This window comes from Branchiostoma floridae, chromosome 7 (genome assembly GCF_000003815.2).
Source record: "Branchiostoma floridae strain S238N-H82 chromosome 7, Bfl_VNyyK, whole genome shotgun sequence".
NCBI lineage: Eukaryota > Metazoa > Chordata > Leptocardii > Amphioxiformes > Branchiostomatidae > Branchiostoma > Branchiostoma floridae.
The window spans coordinates 4,321,905-4,340,250 of NC_049985.1; the positions used below are offsets into that span (position 1 = coordinate 4,321,905).

General features: G+C 41.6%; 1 protein-coding gene across 1 annotated transcript in view; it reads left to right on the top strand.

Moving 5' to 3' along the window:
- The first annotated feature begins 479 nt into the window (after positions 1 to 479).
- The window catches only part of LOC118419148 (protein furry homolog), a 49,058-nt gene continuing 31,191 nt past the window's right edge, over positions 480 to 18,346 (top strand). Inside the window, exons 1-24 of the mRNA XM_035825460.1 lie at positions 480 to 872; positions 3,314 to 3,525; positions 3,870 to 3,923; positions 4,186 to 4,358; positions 4,701 to 4,737; positions 5,034 to 5,084; positions 6,130 to 6,209; positions 6,726 to 6,809; positions 7,664 to 7,787; positions 8,288 to 8,425; positions 8,963 to 9,067; positions 9,448 to 9,549; positions 9,919 to 9,974; positions 10,348 to 10,504; positions 11,132 to 11,215; positions 11,503 to 11,807; positions 12,824 to 13,032; positions 13,507 to 13,634; positions 13,896 to 14,081; positions 14,661 to 14,750; positions 15,561 to 15,832; positions 16,520 to 16,724; positions 17,375 to 17,502; positions 17,935 to 18,084. Of these exons, the coding sequence (XP_035681353.1) occupies positions 758 to 872; positions 3,314 to 3,525; positions 3,870 to 3,923; positions 4,186 to 4,358; positions 4,701 to 4,737; positions 5,034 to 5,084; positions 6,130 to 6,209; positions 6,726 to 6,809; positions 7,664 to 7,787; positions 8,288 to 8,425; positions 8,963 to 9,067; positions 9,448 to 9,549; positions 9,919 to 9,974; positions 10,348 to 10,504; positions 11,132 to 11,215; positions 11,503 to 11,807; positions 12,824 to 13,032; positions 13,507 to 13,634; positions 13,896 to 14,081; positions 14,661 to 14,750; positions 15,561 to 15,832; positions 16,520 to 16,724; positions 17,375 to 17,502; positions 17,935 to 18,084 (3,245 nt within the window). The 5' untranslated portion in view covers positions 480 to 757. The remainder of the gene's footprint in view (positions 873 to 3,313; positions 3,526 to 3,869; positions 3,924 to 4,185; positions 4,359 to 4,700; positions 4,738 to 5,033; positions 5,085 to 6,129; positions 6,210 to 6,725; positions 6,810 to 7,663; positions 7,788 to 8,287; positions 8,426 to 8,962; positions 9,068 to 9,447; positions 9,550 to 9,918; positions 9,975 to 10,347; positions 10,505 to 11,131; positions 11,216 to 11,502; positions 11,808 to 12,823; positions 13,033 to 13,506; positions 13,635 to 13,895; positions 14,082 to 14,660; positions 14,751 to 15,560; positions 15,833 to 16,519; positions 16,725 to 17,374; positions 17,503 to 17,934; positions 18,085 to 18,346) is intronic.

Below are 18,346 nucleotides of genomic sequence, written 5' to 3' on the forward strand. Positions count from 1 at the left end.
ATGTTATTGTTTTGTTGGTTATATTTTCTGCACAGTTGCAAAATTGTGACGTCATTCCAAATTGTTTCATTTCATCTATCAACAAAGGTGACAGTAATCATGATAATACCGTGCTTTGCCAGGATAATGCTCCCAGAGGTGATTTTCTCTTTATGAGAGTTTATTCCCTCGGCTGATTTTCTGTGCTGATTATTACTCATAGATGTGATAATCGTTGTGGTTTTCATCGTTGGTTCTGTAGGAGTAATCAGCTACTTGATGATACAAAAAAATTAGACTTAATTTATTATTTGGTATTTTATAGAATTTGAACGAAATGAAGAATTGTGAATTATTTGGTTAAGAATCAGTAGATGAGAAATTTTATATTTAGGTGTCCCACCTGCCCCCCTCCCCACCTTGACAAATGAGGTGTTCCAAATATAGTCATGATGAATGTTCCCCTTATCTTTTGTTGGGACCTGCCGGCATTATCTCTGCAGGAGGCTCCCAATGGGGAGCTCGGAATTGCAGATCAAGCAATATTGAATATTGGTATTCAAAAGATGTGAGTGAGTGTTGCCATGCAAAATAGATTTCATAAGGTTTTTTTACAGAGAAAAATTATTTGGCTAAATATACATCAGAATTTTGAAGAATTTGGGGGAATATTTGACTTCGCTGAAAATATTGATTTGCGACTGGGGTGCTGAAGAACCCCAATCATAGCCTCCTGCAGCTGGAAGGCAGGCAGCCATTTTGTTGTGGTAAGAGGAGGATGACGGAGGCAGGTGAAGGTCAGGGGGAAGACCAGGGGCTGGTCAGCTGGGTCAGGTGCAGCCTTCTGGACACCCACCTGTTCCACCTGGACAGGGAGGAACCCAGCAATGAAGGTGTGTTGACAGGTGGGCTAGCACAGGTGTTGTGGGGGGGGGGGGGGGGGGTAAACAGTAGCAGGTGTCTGGGTATCACGGCCAGATGTGCAGAGACTTGTTAATTTGGATTCACCTCTCGTGTTGACAGTAGGAGTAGGCAATACGATCACTTGCTGAGGTAGGTCCTCAAGTGGGAATAAAGCCAATTTTTGGATTCAAAGATGCTCAACTGTTAATGGATGATCAGATTCTCCTCATGTGTTGATGATTAGGCAATACAGTCGCTTGCTGAGGTGGGAATGAAGTCCAGTTTTGGATGCAATGCAAATGAATGGCATGGACCCCTGTTTCGTCCTCTCTTGTTAATGGATTCTCCTGTGGTGTTGACAGTAAGATTAGGCAATACTGTCACTTGCTGAAGTGGGTCCTCTTGTGTTAAAGGCCAGTTTTGGATGCAAAGATGCTACTGAGGAACAAAGGAACAGACTGATATAGATACCATGTCCAGATGTGCAGAGATTTGTTAATGGATAATCTCCTCTGGTGTTTACAAATGATGATTAGGCAATGCAGTCGCTTTCTGAGGTCGGTCCTCGTGTGGGAATAAAGACCAATTTTGGATGCACATGATCATGAATTAAGGGTCGCAGATGTTACTGGGGAAGGAACATACTACTATTACTAGCATGGACCCTTGTCTCCTCTCTTGTTAATGGCTTCTCCTGTGGTGTTGACTCTAATGAGAAGGCAATTCGGTGACTTGCTGAGGTAGGTGCTTTTGTGGGAATAAAGACCAATTTTTGATGCAAAGATGCTACTGGGGAAGGAACAGACTGACATGGAATGGATACCACGTCCACATCCAGATGTGCAGAGATTTGTTAATGGCTTCTCCTATGGTGGTGCTGATAGATGAGTAATAGGCAATACAGCTTGACTGTCACTTGCTGAGATGGGTCCTCATGGAATAAAGAGCAATAAATTTGGATACACATGAAGGGCCACAGATGCTACTGGGGAAGGAACATACTGGCATGGAACCCAAATTCTTCCTCTCTTGTTAATGATTCTGCTCTTGTATTGACACTAGGACTAGGAGTAAGCAATGAAGTCCTTTGCTGAAGTGGGTCCTCTTGTGTGGAATGTAGACCAATTTTGGATGCACAGATGCTACTGGGGAAGGAACATACTGGTATCGACCAGTTTCTTCCTCTCTTGTTAATGGATTCTGCTCTCGTGTAACTAGACAGATGAGAAAGCAATACACTTGCTGAGATGGGTCCTCATGTGAGAATAAAGCCCAATTTTGGATGCAGAGATGCTAGTTGAGGGAACATACTGGCATGGACCCCTGTTTCCTCCTCTGTTATGTTAATGGCTTTAAAGCTAGGCTCTGGTTCCTGAAGTGCACTGGCTCCCCAAGTTGCGCTATCTGTCATGGGTGTTATTGCTTCCCAGAAATTGACATTGATGCTGCAGCTCTTACAAATTGCCTTCTCTGTAATTATGGTATCTTTTGAAGGGTGACCAGGTCAGAGAAATGATCAACATTTTAATCAATTACCTGTTGGTAGTAATCAAGAATGTCTGTTTTCATTGAATGGTGCTATTATTACTGACATTGATAAAAAAATTGTTGTATTCTAGTGTCATAAACACTTTAACTTGTCCTAAATTTACAAGTTCCAACAGCTATACCTTAACTTAAACCTCAATATAGACCAGTCCTATATATAGCCTTGCACACATGTCAAAACAAAGAAGTTCATGCAGGATAAAAACACAAAAATGCAAATGTTGGACAAAAAAGCAGCTGCTCTTTTATTGGTCAAACCACCATTCAACTGTTAATGTTGATAGGTAGTCCAAATAGATCTAATAAATAGTGAGTGAGTGTGAGTGTGATATATATGTCTTGTCTTGTATATTGTCAACAAATGAGTTTATGATATTGGCTTAAGCTTTAGTTGCAATAGGATGAAAGACATTTTGTTGTCGTAACTTGAAAGTCGTACTGCATAAGTGATGATTTGTTTTTGGTTATGATATCATTATTAACTCACAATAAGGATGATTATTGGTTGGTCGCGTGGTTGTTGGCAGTAGTGATGGTTAGTTATTGATCATCATCTCTAAAGGCAGCAGTGATGATAAGTTGTAGGTCATGTGATCTGCAGGCTGCCGCGATGATTAGTTTTGGTAATAATAGATGATTAGTAATCTAATTCACAGGTACGTGTAGTAGTGGTAATTAGTTGTTGGTCATATATGCTCCACAGGTAGCAGTGATGATTGGTTTTTGGTCATGTGATCTACATGATTTAGTGATTATTGGTTGTTGGTCATGTGATCTGCATGTATCAGCAATGATTAGTTGTCATGTATCTTCATGTATGAGCAAAGTCATGTGGTCCACAGGCAGCAGTAGTGATTGGTTGGTTGTCATGTGATCCATACAGGCAGCAGCACGACCAGCGGGATCTCCGGCGCTCCTACGACCCCGCAGGCGACCTTACAACGCGTGGGTTCGGTACGGGAGAAGCAGTCACTGCGGGCGGTGACGAACATTGATCCCGAGATCAAACCTGGCGAGTACGTACTACGGAGCCTGTTCACAGAGTTCACTGTCCAAGCAGAGAGGAAGATAGAGGTGGTGCTAGCAGAGCCATTGGTACGTAATGTCACAAAAGTCACATTAAATTTAGTGGTATCTGCAGTAGGACTGAAAACAAATTAACAAGTTTGTAATAACAGGTGTCCCTCAATCATAGTGCAATTATAGGGATTGGACAATGTTTGCACACTTTTTATGGCAAAGCAACGTCAGTTAACAAAGTTTCGACTTGTACTGATCAGAACTGAAAGTCACTGTCTGTAAAGTACCGTCAATTTGGAATCTTCTGTTGTTTCATGTTGTTGTTGAAGCCACATATTTTTTGTTGTTTGTGCATGTAGACAATGGATGATAGAATGTTCAACTTGGTAATAATGTTGCTCTTGATTATGATTTTGCAGGAGAGGCCACTGTCCAAGTCCCTTCAGAGAGGGGAGGACCCACAATTCGATCAGGTAATCAGCGTTAAGTTTCACTTTTATTTACTTTTTTGGGTTTCTGGATCTAGGATTATTATCAGTATTGAAACAGATCTTTTGCAGTATGACTGTAACTATGAAACCAAAGTACTTCTTCATTGTGATATTGTATCGATAATCTATAGGCAGGCTAAATTCAAGCTTACCCTGGCACAGTTTTGGGGACTCTTCTGGGGCAATAGGGAAAAAGTTCATTTTGGTTTAGCCCACCTCTAACCACCACCCACCCCTCCCACAGCTGCTCAGTTCACTGAATGCAGTGGCGGAACACTGCCTGCCATCTTTACTGCGTACGCTATTCGAGTGGTACGACCGACAGAATGGACCAATGGCGGAGGCCATGGATGGGGGAATGGAGGAGCCACGCCCCCGGACGAACACCAAGAGCGGGAAAGGGTACGCCAGTTCAAGGTCATATATACTTTGTGTTGTTTCTGGGAGAATCGTGGTTCAAGGTCACCAGTATCAGGTGGGGTGTGAAGGACATAATCGTCGGTGAAGGTCAGATATACACGTAGTTAGGATATAAAAACCTACTCTCCAACAAGATCTCTTCAGTGTCACTGACGAAAGATAACGGATGTTATCTGAAATGTCTGACCGTTTCCAACACCATATCCAGTTGCAATGAGTAACTGCTATTTGGCGAATATTGACAGAGATTCATTCTGTTTTGCCGTTATGTTTTTTTTTTCCTAATTTTAGATATGTTCACACTGAACTTGACTTGTTATTGTTTTTGTTTTCTTGCAGAGAGAAAGACAAAGACTATCTGTATGAAAGAAGAGATGTGAGTATGCACAACAGATACTGCCATCATTTCTAATATTGTTTGATGCATTTCTAGTACGTAATTAGGGAACTACTTCATAAAGCACTGACTGTTGAGTTTGGATGTATATCCATATGTTCCATCACCAGGCCTAAACCCTAATTCTTATAAAGCATGCTGTTGTATACAGTAGGGGTGCGGGGCATAGGGCTACTGGAACATGGGGTTGTCTCCATTGAGTTCAATGTTGACTACTCTATTAGTAGAAGTATTTGTATCTTGTTGTTGTTTATATGTATTTTGTTTGATTTCAGCTTGCCGTGGATTTCATATTCTGCCTTGTCCTGATAGAGGTTTTGAAACAGGTAAAAGCTTGAACGTTTATGCCTGTAACAAATCTGTATTTAAAATCTTTTTTTTAGATAGAAGTCATGTTGTCCTCTGGTTTCAGAGTGCTCTATTAAAATTCTTGTAATACTTGTGGTGGTATCTTGTTTATGGCTTTCACAGTAGCCCAGTAATCAATACAGTAATACCTAGAATGTATTGTAATATAAAGCAGATTGGACTGATTCCTCAAGCTATCAACATCTTTCGTACAACAGTCATCCCTCAGTAAGACATCTGGAGCCAAATAGTTCTCGTTAAAGAACTTTTACTCACCCTGTCACCCAATGCCCAATGTATGTTAGCCTTATCAAATCAAGCTTCTTGTGGCCATTTCATTGCTCTTGGGAGGAGGCCAAATCAGGACCCGACAGAGAGAGATTGTATAACCCAGGCTAGCACTTTGTGTGCCCACCATTAAGTTTTAATATCTATGCAATGAATGCCTTAAAATTAAGTTCCCTGGAACTTAAAATGGACTTATAGCAGATGCAGTGTCAATGCACATGGGGCAGTCTTAATTGTGTTATCAGTATAGGAGAGATCTGTTGATATATATATAATAACCATTTACTCTTCTCTCATGGGCCCAATTTCTATTGTCAGCTATTTTTGCGTGCCCTGTTCAGGCGAATCAATTTTACAATTTGGCCACACCAATTTTATTTGTTGTTTCTCTGATTTTTTTCAGAAAAAATTGGGTCGGTCGGTCGAAAATTTTTTTTTTCAAAACAAACCTAAACTTTCAACATTTAAGGGGTCCTTGGTAGCAACGTCCAACGTTTGAAGAAAACCGATAAAGATGCTGTCCAAAATAATCACGTACAGCTACTCGAATTTGAGGCCCATAGTTATTTTGAGAAAGGAGAGGCAGTGAAATTTTGTCAACACTAGGTGTTTTTTCAAAATCGGAAAAAATAGGGTCGGGAAATCCGAGAAACAACAAATAAAATTGGTGTGGCCTAAAAAGAAAGGACATGGACAAGAGTGATTTTGACCTAACCTGACCCTGCTGTTTTCCAGAGTCACATCCACCCCATCCCTGACAGCCAGGTCAAGACCATCGAGAACCTGGCCTTTAAACACTTCAAACACAGGGAAGGGTAGGAGATGGCTACTACCTTTATGAGCAATTTGAAAATAACAATGAATGTACTATGTACTAGGTATTATGCACTAAAATTTGTTGTCTGTGCTAAGAAGCCAATGGTTATTTGTGTGTGTGTGTGTGTGTGTGTGTGTGTGTTTGTGTATAGGATACATTAATTTTGTAACTCGAGAAGTTGTGGATGGATCCGTTTGATATTTGGCATGAGAGAAGGGTTGAGGTGTTGTCAAAATGATGGACTTGGTTTTTTTTTGGGTATAACTGAGCCTCCCAGTCACTGTCTATAAAGTATTGCTGTTTTGATATCAATTATACTCAGGATATACTATGTAGAGTCTTGATTTTTTTTTAAATTTGTGAAGTAGTTTCTTTGGTGCTACAAATAGAGCTTTATCTGGCCTGTAAGCTTACATTGTACACAACCTGGTACGTTAGTGCCTAACTAAGTATTAAGTTAGTAAATAATTATGACATTGTTACTAAGCCATTTTTAATTGTTATATTCCTCCAGACAACAGTCGTCAGTTAATGCCAGTAACCTGCACATCATCGCTGACCTGTATGCAGAGGTCATCGGAGTACTCACACAGTCAGAGTGAGTACTCACAACTTCTCTAGTAATTGAATAAGTTAAGTTTATTCTGTTTAACACCCACCTGATTCACTCTCACTCTCCGGTTCATCATCTGAAATCTGATGTCGTCCATCAGACGAGGGTTAGACGTGCTTCTTCGTACAGTGTAGATGGCAGCCTGCCATCAGCCTCTATAGTCTATTGATTGGCACTGTGTAAATTGAGGATGACTTTATTGTAAAGATCTTCCTTTATGTTGTCAGTCCATCTCTTATGGGATTGTCAGTGTGGATTTTTTTTCGTCTATAGCCATTGTGGAGATCTTCTTTCTGTTATGTAAGTGACGATTTGTAGGCATCATCATCTTCCGGGAGGGACGTAAAACGGGGGTCCCGTGCTCGAGGAGGTGCCTTGACCACGTTAAACAGCCTCATTACTCATACATTGGGTACCTACTGGCTGGTAAAACACACCATTATTATAAGTGTCCTTGTACAGACTGAGATTTTATTTATGTTGTGTTTGTCTGCTTGGGTATTTATATCATGTAGTTATTGAAATGCAGTAGAATGGCTGGTTTCCACATGCTACATGTAGGTATGCAAGGAACACTGACAGGAATTTAGGTCAAGGGCCCCAGAAAGGTCCCAGAAAGAAACATTCCTGTCTGCAATTTCTTGCCACATGTATGTCCTTTGCTTTATTGTAGTCAGTCAGAATCAGCCAAAAATTCTCATCCAACAAGAAATTCACAAAAAATTAAAGTCTTTTGTGGAGGTTTGACTATGATATCTCTAGAAGATTTCCTTTTTGTATGTGTGATCGGATGACCTACATGACTTGTTTATTTGTTTGTTTGTTGTTTACTCTCGTAGGTTCCACTCGGTCCGCCGAAGGTTCATGTCAGAGTTGAAGGAGCTGAGGAGTAAGGAGCAGAACATGCACAACACGCAGGGGGTCATCGCCCTCATCATGGGCATGAAGTTCTTCCGGGTCAAGGTAGGTCATTGACCTCATCATGGGCATGAAGTTCTTCCGGGTCAAGGTAGGTCATTGACCTCATCATGGGCATGAAGTTCCTCCAGGTCAAGGTAGGTCATTGACCTCATCATGGGCATGAAGTTCCTCCAGGTCAAGGTAGGTCGTTGACCTTATCATGAAATCTTTCTGAGGTAACTGTTTCCAGTCAAAGACATGGACCTGAGGAATTGTCTACTGCATGCATGGATGAATGGATGGATAAATGAAAGAAAATGAATGAATATGAATGAACGAACGAACGAATGAACAAACGAACGAATGAATGAATGAATAAAGAAATGTGCAATGTAAGTTTGTAACACAAAATGTATATGATACTCAAATGCTTATGTCACTTACTAAATCCTTCTTTTATGAATGAGTGAGTGATTGAATGAATGAATGTACAAAAATACCTACTGAACAAGCAAAAGAACGAACAGTTGAATCTTAAGATGTTTGCTTTTGTTGCTCCTCAGTTGTTCCCAGTGGAGGATCTAGAAGCCTCGTTCCAGTTCATGCAGGAATGTGGGAAGTACTTCCTGGAGGTGAAGGACAAGGACATCAAACACGCCCTGGCTGGGCTCTTTGTGGAGATCCTCGTGCCTGTGGCTGCCGTGAGTAAACCTCAGCTTTCCTACAAAATCCATAACTTAATTTCATATAATCCATACTATTCTAGCTTTGTCCACTAATTTGACTGCTCCCTGAAGAACAATTTTGCATTCATCAATGACCATGGGTTTATAGAGAATCAATTGGCATCTGAGTTGAATTTGCCTGAAATGTAAGCAAGAGCAGCGATAGGCTCGAGTCATATAACGGTAATGGCAATTAGTAACAGGATTTGTGAAGGTATGTGGAAGTTTGATTCCCATGGGCATTACACTGCTTCAGAATCTGCAAAATACTTGATACCTGAAATAATGCAGGATGTAAGAACGAAAGGTTTAGATGGGGATGAGGACAAGACTTCTGCAAGGATACAATCTTGACGATTGAACCTGAGCTAGATAAAGTAAGAACAGGCTTCAAATGTTTAGACTCACTTACATGTGTAAGTGTCAGTATTAAATTTTATCACCATGCTCATGCTTTGCCAAAGAAAACTTGACAGTACGCTTCACCTTGTCTGTACCTTTTCTGCTGTCCAGGCTGTGAAGAACGACGTGATGCTGAATCTGCCTGCCATCAAGTGTTTTGTGGAGATGTTATATCAGCACACCTTAGAGATGTCCGGCAAGAAGAAACATGCACTGGTCAGTAAATACATGTACTTGTGGCACTGGAAGGATGTACCACACCAAATTACAACTTTTCAGCTGCAATGATAGCGTTTAATCAATCAATATTGTGTACATTTACATAGTGATGCCAAATATACAAAATGTACACTCTCCTGTTATTGAATATTGCACCATAAAAAATTCTTCCAACTTAAGTTCATCCAGTTGTCAAAGTTTGTTGACCTCAACACAACTGTAATGCCCAGTTGAGGCCAAATGACTGTTATATTATTTTTTCACACAGGCACATCGGAAATACCCTGCACTTTTACAGAAGTGTGTTGTATTATTTGCTCAAAGTGTTCTACTCAACCTGAGACTGAAGACTTTGTTTGATCGTTTGTTTGTTCCAGGCCCTGTTTCCCCTGGTTACCTGTTTACTGTGTGTGAGTCAGAAGCAGTTCTTCCTCAACAACTGGCACTACTTCTTATCCAACTGTCTGTCTCATCTTAAGGTAAGTCTGAGATGTGATCAAGACTTTGCAGCATTCTCAAGTTAAAACGATTGGGATTGTTTATCTTTTGATGCCCTAATTTAGCAATGTCTTGTTCTGTTGTTTGCTCTTTGTATAATTTTTCAGTATTCATGTATTGTAGATTTTAAACCAAATGAAACCCAACATAGCACAGGTCAGACTACAATTGATAATAATACAGGGAGGAAAATGTTTTACAATTTTCTTAACAATAACATCCAGTTTTCTATTTGTAGTGTCCCTAACATTGTTGCCATTTCTATGAAAAATTATGAATAGCAGAATCGGGAACAAGAAATAAATGAGCACAGAATCTGCATTTATGATATTTTTTTGTCTGTCACACAGAATCGTGACCCCAAGATGTCTCGGGTGGCACTGGAGTCTCTGTACAGACTACTGTGGTGAGTGCAAACTACCGTCAGTTCATCACATGGATTTGTTCAAGGGGATTTACTTTTTCAGTAGGAGGAAATGGAAACCTTTTGCAGTGTTGTACGTTACTTTACGGATGAAGCAAACATGGTAAAAACAATGCAAGACAGAGCACAGTAGTTGCATTGTCATGATTTTGTAGTAGAGAGGTTACTGCAAAAATAAAGGCACTCATCCTCAGATATATCTTGAAGATATATGTACAGACAGAGCCTAACTTGCTTGTTTGTTTGTTTATATGTTGTTTAGGGTCTACATGATCAGAATAAAGTGTGAGAGTAACACCCAGACCCAGAGTCTAACTTGTTTGTCTGTTTATTTGTTTGTTGTTTGTTTGTTTAGGGTCTACATGATCAGAATAAAGTGTGAGAGTAATACCCAGACCCAGAGCCGTCTGCAGAACATCGTAAACAGCCTGTTCCCAAAAGGTTCCCGCAACGTCGTCCCCCGTGACACGCCGCTCAACATCTTCGTCAAGATCATCCAGTTCATCGCACAGGTCAGGCTTCTTTGTTACCTCTGTATGTGAATGGAGGTATTGTTTTTGGTGTCTTATGGTACAAAATATATGTGTTTCCCTGTTTTCGCAGTCATTTTCAATATACTAAGCACGTCTCAGCAGAAATTGAAAGGAAGTAAAGGCAAAGGTCAGGGGTCAGGAATGACAGAAAGCCTAGTTCAGAGTTGGGAGAATTAGTTATTTCTCAACCTTGTGTGAGAACTGACCAACATTACAGGTCATTGTGTCGATAAAAGAGCCTAGTAAAACAAGTACAATCACTGGGTCAGGTATATTATGTTTTGTCTATCTGTTGCTGACTTTCTTTGACGATTTTTTGCTGTTATATATTTTTGATAGACTTGCCATGTTCACCCTGGAGTGACAGGAAACAATCAGTGGTCACATTTTATGTTACTCAAACCTTATTTGCATATCAAGTGAACTACAATTAAATACAACATACGATAAACTCAAAATATTCCATGAGATGTGATCCTCAAACTCTTGTTTGTTTCTGTTTTAGACTGGTATGGCATCAATGTCCTTTTCATATAAGATTATGACATAATTTCTTTGTACCTCAATATTGATCTTGTCTGTTTGTCTTTCTGTTTTTCTGTGCAGGAGAGATTGGACTTCGCCATGCGGGAGATTGTGTTTGACCTTCTTTGTGTCGGACGACCTTCAAAACTGGCACTCTACCCAGAGGTCAGTGATAGCCTAACTCAGTTATCATCCTTAATGTTTCTTATCTTACTACACATTGTACACTTGAAATTTCTGATAGATTATGGGATTATGATACATCTATATTAGATAATTATGTTATAACATACATTTAGCATATTCATAATAGAGCTAGTCTAACTTATAATGTGTAAGATAGAATAGAGAATTGACAACGCTTGGAAACACTCAGTACAGTCTTGTACAGTCTTTGTGGATAGTAAAAAAGTTGACACCAGTAGGTTTCATCAATGTTTCTGTCCATATAGAGGATGAACATTGGCCTGCGTGCATTCCTGGTGATTGCGGACAGTCTGGAACAGAAGGACGGCGAACCCCCGATGCCGTCCACGGTTGGCGTACTCCCGTCCGGAAACACACTCCGCGTCAAGAAAACCTTCCTCAACAAAATGTTGACGGACGACACCGCCAAGCAGATTGGAATCCAACAGTATTACCCTGCCGTGCGGAAATCGCTGGACGGGATCCTACGCGCTCTCGACCTGCAAGTGGGCCGGTCCATGTCCATGACGAACGTTCAGTGTATGAACAAGGAACCAGAAGATATGATCACGTGAGTACTGCCGTCTATAGTCATTCAGCTAGGGGGCATTGCAGTATATTGTATTGTTTGATTGAACCTTTATTTATTCCTGAGAAGCTCAAATTGGCCTATGGGCCATTTTTCATTGAGGTCATGAGGAAGGTAAGGGTCAGATAAAATATACCAGAGACACAGATTACATATATGCATTGAGTCCTATTAAATCCATTGACATATATCACTACATATACATGGTACAAAACATAACATATAGTAGAGCTAAAGCTCAGGGTTCATATATAGGTGTCCGTATGATAATTCAGTATCCCTGCATTTCTGTATTACTCTATACATTACGCAATTCTTTCTGCTCTTTATGTCTCAGAAGATGGACAACAGCTTCTGTGTCTCACAGCTTCAGTCAGTCACATGAACAATTTAACCCCTGCTTTGCTTATTTAGTCAGTTTGTCATAATTGCCAAAACTCGATGTTTCTGACTTAGGGAGAAGAAATGCTGCTGCAGTGAGCATTAGTTCAATGCCTAGAACTGGTCAATGGCCTTGCACTAAGCAAACTACAAGAAATCTACTAAAATAGAACTGATTCAGTCTATATTCAGCTGTAATATGAACATTGCTCTAAGCTGAAAGGTGACAATGATTCTTCTTACAGAGGGGAGCGAAAACCAAAGATCGACCTATTCCGGATGTGCGTGGCCACCATCCCTCGGCTGATCCCGGAGGGGATGAGCAAAGCGGAGCTGATTGACATGCTGTCGCGCCTGACCGTGCACACAGAAAATCGATCTAATGTCACATTGTTTCTTACAGAGGGGAGCGAAAACCAAAAATCGACTTATTCTGGACATGCGTGGCAGCCATCCCTCGGCTTATCCCAGAGGGGATGAGCAAACTTGTTAAAAAAAACTAAAATCAAAGATCAACTTATTCCGTACATGTGAATTGAATAACTTCTTATCATAACTTTTTGATTGATCAGTCTATTCAGCTGTATATTGATCTAACATGATGTCAATTCTTACAGAGGGGAGCGAAAACCAAAGATCGACCTATTCCGGACGTGCGTGGCTGCGATCCCGCGCCTGATCCCGGAGGGGATGAGCAAAGCGGAGCTGATAGACATGCTGTCGCGCCTGACCGTGCACATGGACGAGGAACTGCGCAATCTCGCCTTCACCGCGCTGCAGAACCTCGTGTTGGACTTCCCTGCATGGAGGGAAGATGTGCTGAATGGTACGTTAACTAGACTCTATATTCACGAACCTGATGAAACTATTCACAACTGATGTTGTTCTCAGGCAGATTTATGGTAGCGTGTGCACTCCAGTTATTAGATAACTAGCCTTGCCTTAGGAACTTGAAGTTGTGAATTTCTCCCCGACTGTGTCTCTTACCCAACATGCTTGCAACTAGAAAGTGTTGCCATCCTTAGGATGGGATGTTAAGCTGTGGTCCAGTGTTCATTGTGTTTGTCATAATGAGCTAGAGGACTCTCTCCAGTACAATGAACAAGTAAAAACTGTACAAAGCGAACGAAGAATAGCTCTTCTTTGAGCTTAACTGGATCAATATCACTTTCAGTGTCACCAAAGTAGAATAGTGGTTGCTATCTGAAACGCATGACCGTTTAGTAATGGCTATTTGGTGCATCTTATTACAAATGTACCTATATGTCTTCATCAAGATATCTCTTTCACTTTCTTGCAGGTTTCATTGCCTTTGTGCTGAAGGAGGTCCATGACACCCACCCCCTGATCCTGGACAGCTCACTACGCATGCTGGTGCAGTTCCTGACACACTGGCGCACAGCGGACCAGGCGCTGTATGACAGCAGGGTACGACGCAACTATCCTATACAGACAACAACATTGTTACAGTAGAAAACAAAGGAAAACTAGTATCGTTTTTATTGTCAAATTCTCCCGCTGACATAATAAAGAATCAAATACCTTCAAGTTATTATTTTTGTCAAATTCTAACTGTAAGATGTGAAAATAAGGTAAAAGCAAAATAACCAAACCTTGGACCATGTTCAGCTATTTTGCTTTTGCATTTGATTGAGACCCTTTTATTTTCCACCCCTTGTGCAGGATAAGTTGTACGGCCCCCCTGATCTGGCCCCCCACATGCCGTTTGACCGCAGCCCCCACTCCAGGGTTCTCCACCGCGTGGAGGGGTTCGCTCTGGTCATCCTGTGCAGCTGCCGACCCGTCACCAGGAAACTGGGCGTCATCATCCTGAAGGAGGTCCGCACACTGCTGGGGACAACAGGAAGGGCTAGTGTGAGTATAAAGTAATACCTTTGCCCAGGGTTGTAGCCAGCCTGAAATCATTTTTGAATAGAAATCCTATCGAGAGCCAAAGATGCAAGACGTTGCGCCAAAGGCACGACATTCCTAGGGGGTTCAGGCATGCCCCCCTGGAAAATTTGGAAATTTAGACTCTCTGAAACACTATTTTCTGCTTTTTGAGGTGTAAATTTTGCTGATAGACTAAGCTGTTCAACAGCATCTGTGGGGACAACAGGCAGGGCTAGTGTAAGTACTGCTTATATGGAAATGTTTGCAATGGTTTTATTTTTGCCCTTGTTGAAGTGACCCTTCCACTGTAAATTAACTGTACTACAGATTTGTTTCAACCAAATTCTTTAAAAGATTGCATGCAGCAAAAACCTCCTCTGGCTGCACCATGCTACCCTGAAATTATGTCCCCAAGAAAATAAATGAATTTCCAGTAGGACAACCTTCCGGAGATGATGATTGTCTGACCTAGTAGTTTTGTGGTATAGTGTGAAGCAATCGTTCCTTTTGTCTTATTGTTTATTGATGCCAAAAAATGCATTTTATCTTGCTGCCCCTCAGACAGAAGATGAGACCTGTATAGACGTGATGGACAGAATCTGCCCCGCAGTGGTGGAGACGTGTTTACCATTCCTGGCAGCAGCAGAGAAGGTAAACAAACAAACAAACAAACAAACAAACAAACAAACAAACAAACAAATAAATAACAATTCCAGTTGAGTGCTATTGAATATGGACTATAGATATGAGTTCAGTACGAGGATAATCAGTGTGAATGTGAGTTCAGTACTAGGGACAGGACCAGTGTGAAGTCAGTAGGAGGATAATCAGTGTGAATGTGAGTTCAGGGACAGGACCAGTGTGAAGTCACTACGAGGATAATCAGTGCGAATGTGAGTTCAGCACCAGGGACAGGACCAGTGTGAAGTCAGTAGAAGGATAATCAATGTGAATGTGAGTTCAGCACCAGGGACAGGATCAGTGTGAAGTCAGTAGGAGGATAATCAGTGCGAATGTGAGTTCAGCACAAGGCACAGGATCAGTGTGAGTCAGTGAGTATGAGGGATCACTGTTTTGGTTTAAATTCCAGGGTATTCCATGCCTGGTAGGCAAAATGAAGTTAGTTAGCAGATTATAACTAATTGATATTTCAATTCATCATCGGTCATCCTCTTGCAAGGGGGATCAAGTGAAGTTCGATCTCCTGAGTTGTTTGTCCATCATAACAGAAAGAAGATTGTGTCCCTCTAGATTTGCTTCTGTCTCGATCAGTTTATTTAGTGTTGTGGTAGCTTTCTCTTTGTGTCGGGTCCAAAGCAAGAGATTTCCAGCTGGTATATTCAAGTTAGCAGATTGTATTGTTAATTGACATGTAAATTTATCTTTATGTCTACCAACTTCTTTTTGCTTGTTTGTAATATCAGATATCATTGTAACGCTGATATTTTTTTCCTGGTTCAGGCTGCTGTCCTTGCCACGCCCACCATAGACCTTCAGTGGTTGGCCGACAGACAAGCGTGGATCGGTGGTGTACATGATACGGTCGGGGAGCCCCACCCGAAGGTCGTGGTGCCCCCGCCATGGAGCGCGTACGTGTACGACCCCTGGTCGCTGTGTCTCGCTGGGTTCCTGTGGTATAAGAACCTCCCGCTGCACTGTCCCGCGGCGGTCAGCTATGCCTGGCCGGACAGCTACTGCCGCCTCACAACGCTGTTCTCTCACATCGACCCAAAGTGAGTACTCATTCATTCATTGATTTAATCATAAGACAATTTTGTTCATTTGTTTGAACCTTTATTTTTTTCTTGAGAAGCTCCAATCGGCCTGCAGCTACTTTTCATTGAGGTCATGACGGAGGTAAGGTCAAATAAAATATTATCATACAGATACAGATTACATCAAGTCCTGATAAATCTATCAACATTGATGACTACATTTACATGGTACAAAACAAACTGAGTGACCCCCTCATCTTTTGAAAGTTGTTTTCCAAGGCGGATCAACAGATGTGTTACATAAAGTCAGCTTAAGACAAAGCTGGACTGTATCTACCAACATTCAGTAGAACACATAATAGAGACCTTATTGATCACCCCTGCATCCCCAGCAACCCAGCCAATCAGGGTGGGAGTCTGCGGCGCACCAAGAACATGTTAAAAAGCTTCATACTTTATCATTGTGCCCCAAAATTTGATCATGAGTTGTGTACCTTATTGTGGTGTGAGGCAGAAAGCTTATTGATCACCCCCTGTACACCATGACCATTGAAGAATAGCTCTTGTGAAAGTGAAACTGGATGGAGATCGCTCTCCTTTTCCTTTACTTCATACTATGTAATTGTGCCCCAAAATATGAGTTGCGCACCTTATCCTATTGCTGTTTGAAGCCCAGAACTAACTGGTCCCCCCTTGTACTCCCAGCAACCCAGCTAACCAGGGTGGGAGCCTGCGGGGCACCAAGAAGATGCCGTGTGCGACGGACGAGTACATCGGCCTGTGGCGGAACTATCTCGTGTTCGCCTGCCGTATCGCGCCGCCAAGCTGCGGGCTCGTGGCCAGGCCCGTGTCTCCGGACATTCTCAGCGCCTCGCCGGACAGTCTGTCATCAGAACGGGCAGATAACAAGGTGGGAACATGTGAACAAAGTCTACTTCATTACACAACCTTCCTTTAAGTTTTCAGTAAACATTTTGACGATCATCTGCTGCCTTCATCAGTACAAAATGAAACAAATATTATCGGTGCTATATGAACTAGGCATGGTCAGTGTAATCCAAGCTTAACCTATTTTATTGTGATGTAATTACTTGACATTGGAATAACTAGACGCAGGTATCCCGTTTGAAGGTGGGAACATGTTATGTGCATGGAAAATGGAAGGAAATCTTAAATCGTCTTAGATTTAGACAGAATTGGATATTGAACATTCGAAATGTAAGGCTTGCTTGACATTGAATTTCGCTGACAGTATTTCAGTTTCGTAGACAGTATGTCAAGCAGCATTTTTTGCCAACTTTGTGTAATTCTGCTTTGATAAAACCATTTGTTTACCAGTATATGTCAATAGCACAAGAAGACCTTATGAGGCATTTTAAATGTAAATTAAAGCTGCTACACACAGCTGTGATAAAACAAAAAGTTTGTCCTGTTAAGTAGATTTTTAATGTATTCTTGTAACAATTTCACCTATGTCAATGCAACTATACTTAAGATAATGGACTATTGCTAACTCCTTTGAGTCTTTCAATGACCAAGCATTTTTCCTGTCCCCTCCAGTTTGTGCCCCCCTCCCCCTCAGCCAGCCACCTCTTCAAGTTGCTGGTACCGCTGATCCGGTCGGAGAGTGTTGATGTACAGGGGGCCGTGGTGGCCGGGCTCGGGAGAACCAATGCTCACGTCTTCAGGTAATGGGCAGACAAGTTAGTTACTCAAAGATCATAAAGCAGTGTCACACTGTCAATGACTTACGGCTAAATTTGCTGATCACCAGAAGGTCTCCAAAGTTCAATATCGAGAATCAAGCATGTTTCTACCCTCTTGTATTTGATGGGGTTTGGTGACCTGCATAGATTTGTCAATCATTAAAAATCGCTGAGTGTAACTGAGCCATATTGCTGCCAAAAATGTCCTGTTGGGCTCAAAGGCTAGTTTGAGCTCCTTTTTTTCTTGATGGCCAATTAAACACTAATGAAATAACTTCTGATCAATAATTGGTTCTTTGAATTCTGGAGAAGACTGCTTTTGATGTAGTGGATACCTAACAGTTTTAAATGTGGAGACGTTTTGGATTGACTAAGCCATTAAAGTGTAGGTAACCCCAGTACTTGTCCTTACAGAGAGTTGGTGGAGGAGATGCATTCCCTGATGAAGGAGGCCCTGGAGAGGAAACAGGAGAACATGCGGCGCCGGCGGAGGCGGGACTGTCTGCGGGTCCAGCTGGGCAGGATCCTGGAGCTGGTCGCAGACAGCGGGGTGTTCTCAGACAGGTAACGTTGCCATGGTTACAGTCACCATGGCTACAGTCTCATAGTTACATCCTTTATGCATGGTTATGGCCTCCATTGTTACAGTCTCTATCGGTATGGTGAAATTTTTCTCATCCACAGTCTCTATAGTTACAGTCTCCATGGTTACAGTGAGATTTTTTCACACACAGTCTCCATATTTACAGTTTCCATGGTTACAGTGAGATTTTCTCACAGTCTCCATTGTTACTGTGTCCATGGTGATGGGGTTTCTTCAGGCACA